Genomic DNA, 10,919 nt, shown 5'->3' on the forward strand with positions numbered 1-10,919 from the left:
TTTTTTTTACTCATGGAATAGATGGTAAATTATCAGTAAAATGTATGCTAAACTCTTATGAGTCTATCATTTCAAAAAACAGCGCTTTATGAGGCAATGGTCAGTATGACCTCAAGACATGCTACGTATTTCCCCTGGTAATGTAGAGTGCCCGTTAGGTTGTAGTCTCCTGTTGGAAATCCAAACGATCCATACATATTGATGTTGGGAATGCTGTAGTTACCCTGTGTATAGTAAAATCAAATCATTAAATCATGACTGAAAAGCCACAGGTATTTTCTGTTTAAAAAAGTTTTATTTGCCCTCTTTTATACCTGTTTAAATGGACACTGACAACCAAGTCCTGATGTTTTGATTGGTTGGGGACAGTCCGGTGCCATATCAAGGATTTGACAGAAATCATCATAATCACAAGAACCAAAGTCGCCAATACACGGTATTTTGACCCAAATGCCAGCTGCCTTTTTATGGATCAAGAGTGATGCCTGGAGAGAAAGTAAAACTAGCTTTGGTTAAGATCAGCTAAAGTGGCTTTAGTTCAGTTATTTCGAATGTTCTCAACACATTGAATTGCTTGTGAAAAAGTTGTTTGAGATTATACAAGTGCAACATTTTTTCTAGCTCGGGGTTTTTTCAGAGTGTTTCAGATTTGAAAAATGATAACATTGTGGGATAACCTGTAATGGAGAATCAAGAGCTTCCTTGATGTATCCCACAGCTGATACGTTGATGTTTCCCGGCAGCTTCAGGGGGTCGGGAATTACTTGAAGTTTTGTCAGCCCTGCAAAATCTCCACCACAGTTCTTGAAGCTAAATGCTTGCACTTTAATTGTTTTACCCTTTTATAGATAAAAAAAAAAGTCTCCTTTAAAGGGGCATGGTCACGATTTTGGTCAAAAATTATTTTCCCGAATTTAATGTTTACAATGCTTTAGTAAGGCATTTTTAATAGGCAACCAAAGTTTAAGTGTTATTCGTTGAGTTATAAGTGAGTTACAGAGCTTACAATTCTTTGCTATGTAAACAAAGCATTTGTTTACATTTTATACGTTGAAGTGAAAACTCCAGTTTTAGACCGAAATGAATGTGGTAAACGTTAAGATCTGTTTGTTTATGCTTAAAATGAATAATATGATGGAAAAATCAGCTTGGGAAAAAACTTTTACCGGTATATTGAACTAATGTAAACAATAACAGGGCACAAGCCTTGTTTACATGACAAAGAATTGTGAGTCCTGTATCTTGCTTATAACTTCACTACTGGCTCTCCAATTTCATTTGGTCATTGGAAATGCATTCCTAAAGCATTGTAAATAATAAAAACAGGAAATAGAATTTGACCAAAATCGTGACCATGTCCCTTTAACACCTTTTTGTATAGTCTGCTCTATTAGTAACACACCTTTGATCATTTTTTTACAAGTACTCTCAAAATCATAACAAAATTTCTGTGTTCTTTTTTAAAGGAAGGTTCAAGCCTTTTTTATTAGCTCACCTGAGCTAAAAGCTCAAGTGAGCTTTTCTGATCACATTTAGTCTGTCATCTATCTGTATGTCTGCCTGTAAACTTTTCACATTTTCGACATCTTCTCAAGATCTACTGGGCCAATTTCAACAAAACTTTACACATAAAGCATCTTACACATAGGGGATTTAAAGTTGTGAAAATTAAGGAACATGCACATTTTCAAGGGGAGTTAATTAGGAGTTATTGAACATTTTTGAGAAATTTTCAAAAATCTTCTTCTCAAAGAGCCATTTTGCCAGGAAAGCTGAAACTTGTATGGAAGCATCCCTGTGTAGTGTGAAAATCATGACCCTCGGGGGTAGAGTTGGGCCAACTTGGGGGGGGGGGGTCAAATATATAGAGTAAATCTTTAAAAACTTTTTCTCAGAAACTTATTTGCCAAGAAAGCTGTAACTTGTGTGGAAGCATTTTCAGGTAATGTAAATTTAAAGTTGGGAAAATCATGACCCCTGGGGGTAGGGTGGGGCTACAACGGGGGTCGAAATTTTTACACAGGAAATATATAGAGTAAATCTTTTAAAATCTTCTTAGAAACTAATTAGCCAGGAAAGCTGAAACTTGTGTGGAAGCATCTTCAGGTAATTATAATGTACATTCAAAATTGTGAAAATCATTACCCCTGGGGGTGGGGCCACAATGGGGGGTCAAATTTTTACAGAGGATTATATAGAGTAAATCTTTAAATATGTTCTTCTCAGAAACTTATCAGCCAGGTGATTCTTTTAAATTGTGCAGACTTTGGCCCCTGGACAATTCTTAGGCCTCACAAGAAGGTTAAGATTTTGATGCAGATTTATATCCCATATACATAAACAATTGTTTAGGGTCTTTTTGAGAGCTGCAATGCTCAACATGTGTTATGACCATAAAATTATCCTGTTAGAAATACGACTAATGATACTAAGAATAAGAATATCCAAGTGGAAAATGGATTTTTATTTATACAGGATCTACATTTATTATACAACATAGTCCAGATAGTTTGTATTATGATTCCATTAAGCTGACTTTATCATACCTATTGTTCCTCTGGTGAGCGATGTGGCCCATTGGCCTCTTGTTTTCATCTTTTTTGGTATTTGATATCCGTTTCAAGTGTCTAGATTCAGCGTAATATAGTACTAATTTCTAGTGCGACCTACCTAATTTGAAGAGCACCTTACTCCTACTTACAATTTTCTTGAAGTACTCCGGTCCGCGATAGCGTTCCGGTAGAACATCGTTTCTCAGAAAGTTTAAGAATAACTCGGTGTCATCCACGATTGGTTTTCTAAGATTTGCAGAACCTCGGATTGCTAGAGCAGCAATTAGAACGATAGCTACGCCCGTGACCAAGCGCAGTCCCTGCATTTTGTCAATTGATAACAGTATTGTTGGTGTATGCTTTTAATATCTACTCGATCGACATCTCTTCAAACAGATAGGGTAGGCAAGTTTGTCTGATATTAAGGTCCGATACATCTTACTAAAGAAAAGGCCAATCGCAGTGATTATAACGTTGAATAAATACTATGTTTGATGGGAATATTCGTTAAAGATCCGATATTTAAGGATACAATAAGACAAATCGACTGAAGTTCAAAATACATGTTTTAGAAATTCGTAATTTGTTTTCCTTATTGTATAATTGATACATGTACGTGTATAGACTTTATATTTTTAACACATGCAGTTGGTTAGAATACCATGATAAAAACCAGCCAAACAAACAATACTTTATAAATCAAGTTTATTATATAAATGAAATGATATTAACTGATGGTAATGATAATCTCGACACAGGCTGCCTCTTTTCCTGCTGTCGTCAAAGATCCCCTGATTTTGTAATCTCCGGACGGGAAGGCAGAAGCATCCACATCAAAAGACAGGCCATTTACATCAAAGGTTCCCTGGAATAAAAACAAATTATTCTTTTTTTTATCGTGTTCAAGATAAAAATGAATGGTACCTTAATCAACATTTTAAAAAAACCAGATCATGTCGCAATTAGGCTTTATTTTACGTGATTTCGCGCCTGGTTTTTCTGTGTTTTCATAAACAATGCAGGTAACAAGTAGAAACCACCAAGTAATATTTCAAATTTATTCCGCGAGCCATCAAATTACTCGAACCATCAAACCGCGCGAGCCATGAAGCATGGAAATCCATCCCGTTTGCGTTTAGTACTAGTAAGTGATGCCGTATACTCACGGATTTGAAGGGGCACTGGCATCCCAGACCAGAGGAAGTAATCGGATCGGGACAGTCGCCAACGCTACTCAAGATCTGACACAGGTCGGGGTAGTCACATGACCCAAAGTTGTCTATACAGGGGAGCTTGATCCAAACTCCGGCGGCTTTTTTGGATATCACGAGACTAGCCTACATTAAAATACTTTTTAAATACTTTCTAAATTGTGGAAAATGTAAATAAAGAAAGATGTGTAATTCTTTAATCTCATTTGGTAATCTTTATGTAAGAATTATCCAGCGTTATGGCGTAGTAACATCTTACCGGAAGTGGTGCTGCAAACGACGAGTTGAACTGGAGCTTGCCAGCGATGTTGACAGTACCAGGGAACTGTAAGGGGTCAGGGGTCACGGATAGGCTCATCACAGTGGCGGGGTCGTTATTGCCACAGTTCTGCCACTGAAAAGCCTCCACCCGGGATGACTTCTTTATACCCTGAAACACATAACTGGCGTGAGGAATAACCTCTAACGTTTACCTATAATAGCTATCAAAAAATAGGAGCACCGTTGATTGAACAATCAGTATATATATACGATAATATATATCTATAGACGATAATATGAGGAATCGCAAAAAATATTTTAAAATTAACATCTATTTAGATAATACCATACTGCAACATTTCATCCTTCATGGTTTTTTGTTTTTTGGTTTTTTTTTGGTTCAAAGTTTTGGTTTTTAACTGCAACTATCCTGACGTTTACTCAGAATGAAAAAAAATTCCACTGATGATAATGAAAAACCAACTATTGTGCGTTATAGACTTTACATGGTAGAGTTATTCTCCACTTTCCAAAAAGTAGGTCAATGACCTAATTTTTTAGTTAATGGCCATTGAATATATTTTGAAAATTTTAGAAAAATCCAGAAAAATTTTACACTATGATTGAGATTTTCTTAATTGTGAAAATAATTCAAATTGCTTAACACTTTAACAAACGAAATACAGCAAATGAATGGTAGTGACATTAAATAGATACAAAGCATTAAGTTTTCATTCACAATTTTTATAGATATTCTAGTCCGAATTTCCTCTATCAGTTCTCAAATTACTACTCATTTTTGATTCAATATAACAAAAAACTGAATGATGATAATGCTAAAACATTTATAGCATTAAACTAAGTATATTGATCTTTCTCTGCTGGCATAAAATTCATATAAGGTCAATGATCAAAATTTTGAGATATGGTGTCTTTTATCATTTTTAAGCATTTATCAATATTTTTGTAGTGTGTGCCATACGATTATCTGAACAAAAAATTAAGATAAAACCAACAGAAAATATGCAAAATTATGTTGACTAAAAATAAAATCTTAACTTTAAATATTATAGTACTACCAAAAATATTTCAGTGGAAAACAAAATATGAAAAATTTAGTCCAAATTTCCTCTGTTAATCTAAAAGTCAAACTTTGTCAGAGCCTAATTCCATAATTTAGTGAGAATATCGATTGTTATGTCAATAATAATTCATTTCATAAATACTTTTTGTATTTAAAATCAATTTTACTTATGAAATTTAACTTTTTAACAATCCGGATTTGAGAACTCAAACCCTGAGTAAACAACGTCCTTAATTAAGCATACATAAAATCAACTAAAACGTTGCCAAGAAAGCACTTTATACATACAACTGTTTTGAAATAATCTTCTCCCCTGAATCTCTCGGGGAGGGCATTGCGGAAGAGAAGGTCCATTAGGAGTTCAGACTCATCGTTTAATTTCATCTGATGCTCGTCTACCAGATAGGCATCATGTTCCTCGGGCTCCACGATGGGAAATTCATGTTCCAACTCTTCACTAAATGCCCCAACAATTAAGGCGAGAACTATCAAAAATTTCATGATTGTTTATATTATCAACAAATGTGAAATGGACCTTTCTTCGAACTTGCTCAAAAACACAATGACGAAAGGGGGCAAAGATTGCGATGGTCAGGCCTTTATCGGTCAATAATCCAATCAACCGTTATCAGTTGTTTATCACTTGAAGGGGGTAAAGGGTTGGAAATGTTTCAAAACGCGATTCATATAACATAGTTACGTAATCATAGCAAATTTAATTAGTTAACAATTCTATGTATTTTTGTAAGTTTTTGGTAAATGAATAAAAAATTGTATTCCGTTAAAAATTGTTTTTCTGCTCGTTATCCTGTGTGGTTTTTTTTTGGTCTTTGTGAAACGAAGTAAACCAAAAAAACCTCGGTGAATATGTTTTTAAACAGAGAAATTTAAAGAAATTTTTATTCTATGACCATATCTATTGTTCAAAACGTTTGTTAACACCGTCAAAATTAACAAAACAAATCTCCATATGCTTGTTCTCTCATGCAAGTGTCGCATATTTTATCGGGCATCTGTATTCATGGGTACACACGGGACGTCGTGGATTAAAAATTTGCTCCGACATGTACTAGAGATGATAACAATTTTAAAGTACTTGGTACATATAGTACGTACTGTTGTACTGTCCACTTGAACGATCAACGGGTACTCTTGCTATGTATAAACATATTTACACAGCCCGGTCATATTTTCATCAAGAAATCATATATGTATATTTTCCCCACTTAAAAAAAATTGCACTTTATTTTTCCGTTGGAGTTGTTATACTGCTATTTACCATAAAAAGTATCTTCCTTGAGTGACTAAATATACAATGAATCGTGATCAACGATGCTGTTTTCAGGCAAAATATCCTTGTTTCAATTACATTTTGTAGTTCACAATTGCATTCGTTTTCCTAGTTTTTTTTTTTTACATCTTCAGCTTGGTTTATATCGACGATGATTATCATTATGAAGAGTTGAGAGAATATGTGGCACTCCCAGTGCCGCTTGGCGAGCATGCAAGGGAAATAAATATAATATATTAAAACACAATTTTAAAAGTGAATATAAAAAACTCCAAATGATTATCATAAATTAAACATATCAAATTTACGGGTCTTATGCATGTTATACACTCGTCACCACCACATTTAAGTAACGATATTCACTCAACAAGGATATAATCAACATCAATGCACCATTGTAATATATTTAGGTGACAAAATGACCACAACAACCATCAAGTTCCTGTTTAACAGGAATACAAGGGGTATGTGTCTGATCATTTACCCGCAATAAGACTTCATGTATAGATTATGTAGAGATGGACCCCTACCTTACGAAAAGCTGACTATAGAGTGTAACTTCTCTCAGAAAAGTTACTCTGGATATTGGTTTTCTTCACAGAGTAGAACTAGTCGCTCCATAGTTTGCCTTTCGGGGGGGGGGGGGGGGGGGGGGGTCTTCCCTAGCTCTATATACATACTCTAAATGCCATCTTTAGCTCTTTATAGAAAGTATTCCTATAGTTGTATGTAGATAATATCATCCCTAGCATTTGCAGCAAAATTGTTAACATTTGGAGTTTCATGGAAAGATTTTTACGATAAGAAAACCATTCATTCATTTACGACAATTTTGATTTTATTACAATTTTATCTGGCATTACATTGAATTTTTGATTGGTTTGTAATTATTATTAATTCAGTCATTTGGTCGATTATTCTTTCGTGAAGAATTATTAAGAATTATTTATTCATCAGCTATAAAAAGTTTTAAAATAAACCAGTATCAAAATTCCTAGGGCAATTGAAATTTTTTGTTAAAATTTCAATAAAAGGATTTGTACAAATTACCATTCTATGTGACTTTGTAAATACATAGGCCTATAGGAATATAGAAAGACTTTCCTCATTGTGAAACTAAAGTGCACGGAGGGTGGGATTCTCGTTTTAATTGGCGGAAGAACAAGAAGACTTACATAGCGAGTCAACCCCTTAAAGAATGACTACAAAGAGTCTCGCCATTCGCGCTATCGTCAAGTGTAACCACACATCACCTGCTTGGTCATACAAGTCTCTAAAAACCAGTTAATACTTTGTAAGTTCTGTACTTGATTTGCAATGGCACCAAACAACAATTCACTCAATATTGTTTCATTAATGTATTGGTTGAACCAATCCGTGTGTCTTTCTAAAGTACCTCACAATGGATTGATGGAAGTGTTTTAAAACATGAGGATATAATTTAGTAGAATACAGCAATATCCTTGTTTCCAGTCAAAACAGTTTAATGAGCCTAATTAATATAAAAAGAACCCAAACACCCATGTCGTTTTGGTTAGTATTTTTATTTCCAAACGACTTTATAAAGAAAGACAGTGCAGAAAATCACTATTGTTTTTGTGAAGCCAATATAGAAATCATTTAATATCAAACAAACAGTACAGATCTATAATCATAAGTGAGACTCAATTTCTGGTAGAAAGACATAATAATAAAACATCTTCAATGAATTACTACGAATGTTAAAAAAAAGCACTAGTAAGTTCCGATAGATTGCACCAACAATGAAAATGGTAAATGTTGAAATCTGAAGGAACCAGAATGTCACAATTTATGTTGCATAAATCAGCTGCTTCTGATGAATAGAAACATTCTGATATTTCAACTCTCAAATACAAAACATGATTACATCACACCAAAAATCACTCTGACAAATAAGCAAAGATATACATGTATACATGTACATTGTTGAATAAATATGCGGCAGAAATAAAGACCATTTATAAAAACAGATCTAAAAATAACTTTGAAAAGAAGTGTCAAGAATAAAAAAGAATTAGCTTTGTACAAAACAATTAAGTTTAGCAAAAAGAGATTTCTAAGGCTCAGCATATCAAAGCAACATATTTCATAAGTATTTCCTTTTCAATTTTCAAATGGAAAAAAAAATATGCAAGAATATTTTAGAAGGAAAAATCCCTCTTTTATACATAAATGTAAAATTACTTCCAAAAGCTGTTTCTGTAAATGAAAAAAAATAATTCTTGAAATAAAAAAGAAACCTTGTAGTAACAAATTTTGAAATGAAGCCATCATATGTTATATTCTTCATCTCTTCACCAAATAATGTCAGGAATGTATATGTTACCTGCTGCAAGTAAATGTATGTAAATTTCAATTTCATCTCATTTCACATCCAAAACTAATTTTTTTCAACCAAACATCTTTACATGAAAAAAAGAGATACAAGTCACTTTTAGAAGTTTGGCTTCTCTAAGTAATTTCAGTTTTAAAATATTTTTTTCTTTTTTATTTTTGTGTATCATATCATCTACCTTTTACATAGATTTCAAATAGAACAGACAATATTTAATAAGTTCGAAATATTTTTGGTGTTGAGTGCAACTTAAGAAAATCTCTTCCATGTAGTTTCTCAACTTTGAGTATATCAACTGCCATATTGATGGTATCCTAGGCAACGGACAATTGGACCTCCAGACAGGCCGCCACTTTCCCGTCCTTGTCAGTCACCGTACCAGTGACCTCGTAGTCTCCCGATGGAAATGCTTCCGCCCCAATGTCCTGGCTCATACTTGGTAAGGTATACTTGCCCTATATTAAAAAAATACACATTAAATCAAATAAAGAAGAAGAAAAAATATCTTCAATTGGTAAATTTGATTTGAAGAAATATAAATACAATGCCTGAAATTAACTGAGAAAGATTATTGGATCATTATTTTTCTACTATCAAAATAAATGAAATTTATAGAGTACAGGTACACATGTAATGTCTTTATTTAAATCATGCCTATGATGATCAGTTACCGTAGGGACACAATCCAAACTTACTGCTTTAATGGGACATTTACAATCAATGCCGATAGCAGTGAGCTGAGGGGGACACTGGGTAACCTGCTCCAGCAACTGACAAATATCACCATAACTGCATGAACCGATCTGGTCGATGCATGGAAGTGGAACCCAAATTCCAGCAGCTTTCTTCTTCAGTTCTATTTTAGCCTGCAAAATTACCTTAATTCCATTTATTTACAATGATACATGTATTGTTTTTTCAATGCACTAAACCTTGGATATTCTTTTATATCCCTCATGCTACCAGTATGAAATAAGTCTACTGTACAGTATCTTTAATATAAATTGTTTCCTCACTCTTCATTTTTATTGCAGATTGCAAGATACAAAATTCAAAATGAATTATAAATATTTACATTGAGGGGAGCTGAGAGAGTGGTGTTGAGGGCAGCACTAGCGCTGAAAGTGATGGTTCCAGGGAACTGGAGGGGGTCAGGCTGCACTGACAGGCTTCTTACATCTATCATTCCTCCACAGTTCTTGAAGGAGAAAGCTGTCAACCTCTTGCTGTGGTCCAAACCCTAAAATAATTCAAATCAAAAATAGAATACAAATGCATGTACATGTACCCGCAGTTACATATTTCAAAACTCTTTAGACAACCATTTTTTTTTTGTCAAATAAGTCGCGGTGCTGTAGAAATCAATAAAATAGAAATCAAAGGGATAATTTTTTGGTTTGAATTATAGATGATTCTGTTGTTCTTTCGTTAACTCCATTTCATCTCGTCGTGACCGACATGTGCATGTTGCATAGTAGGCTAATCAGCTCCAAAGCGCTGTCCATTATCATTTTTTTTAAATGCAAAAAGCAACAACAACAAAAACCACAACTATATAAATGAATGATTTCATTCGGCCCTACATTGCATTGACACACATGTATTTGTATATCCCTAAAATCATTTATATTTGCATGTATAAACAGATAACACAAATTACCGCTTTCTGAAAGAACTCCAGTGTCTTGAAACGCTCTGGTAAGAAAGGCTTCTTCAGAAAGTTGATGAATTCATACACGTCATCTTCGTAATGTTTGGTAAACTTTAGGTACTCTGCTTGGGTAATGGAAAATGCACAAAGCAAAGCTGACAGGGTAACAAAAATCCGCTCCATTCTTAAGTGACTTAACTGTTCAAAGCTGCACAAAGTTATCTTGCCGGGATCACAAGACAAATCACATGACAACAACAGGAAATAAAATAGGGCGCGTTTGATTGAATTGCAACTTCTCGGGCGTTTGGTGTTCTTTGTGGTCTATGAACGACAACTCTGTGTGTTCTACATGTGTACATATGTGGATGAATACCCCCCCCCCCCCCCACTCCAAATTAAAATAGATACAGGCCTTTAGCCTTAAGGTATGGAAATTATTATGCTCTGTCTTCATTTTTCATCTCAAACATTAAATTCTGGACCAAAACTGTAAAAGATACAAACTTCTTG

At 34.2% G+C, this 10,919-nt stretch overlaps 2 protein-coding genes across 2 annotated transcripts; both read right to left on the reverse strand.

The window, feature by feature from the left end:
• Nucleotides 1-17: 17 nt before the first annotated feature.
• LOC105346017 (ganglioside GM2 activator) lies at nucleotides 18-3,111 on the reverse strand. Its single transcript, XM_011454465.4, has 4 exons — nucleotides 2,702-3,111; nucleotides 678-839; nucleotides 315-485; nucleotides 18-224 (listed from the first exon to the last, which is right to left on the reverse strand). Exons 1-4 carry the CDS (start codon nucleotides 2,876-2,878, stop codon nucleotides 87-89), a joined length of 648 nt encoding a protein of 215 aa, XP_011452767.3. The 5' UTR covers nucleotides 2,879-3,111; the 3' UTR covers nucleotides 18-86.
• Nucleotides 3,112-3,279: 168 nt separating this feature from the next.
• Nucleotides 3,280-10,660, reverse strand: LOC105346018 (uncharacterized). Its single transcript, XM_066076796.1, has 8 exons — nucleotides 10,416-10,660; nucleotides 9,831-9,995; nucleotides 9,451-9,621; nucleotides 9,073-9,210; nucleotides 5,397-5,615; nucleotides 4,023-4,193; nucleotides 3,719-3,889; nucleotides 3,280-3,417 (listed from the first exon to the last, which is right to left on the reverse strand). Exons 1-8 carry the CDS (start codon nucleotides 10,587-10,589, stop codon nucleotides 3,280-3,282), a joined length of 1,347 nt encoding a protein of 448 aa, XP_065932868.1. The 5' UTR covers nucleotides 10,590-10,660.
• Between the last annotated feature and the right edge of the window lie 259 nt (nucleotides 10,661-10,919).

Source organism: Magallana gigas, chromosome 2, assembly GCF_963853765.1.
Source record: "Magallana gigas chromosome 2, xbMagGiga1.1, whole genome shotgun sequence".
Taxonomy (NCBI): domain Eukaryota; kingdom Metazoa; phylum Mollusca; class Bivalvia; order Ostreida; family Ostreidae; genus Magallana; species Magallana gigas.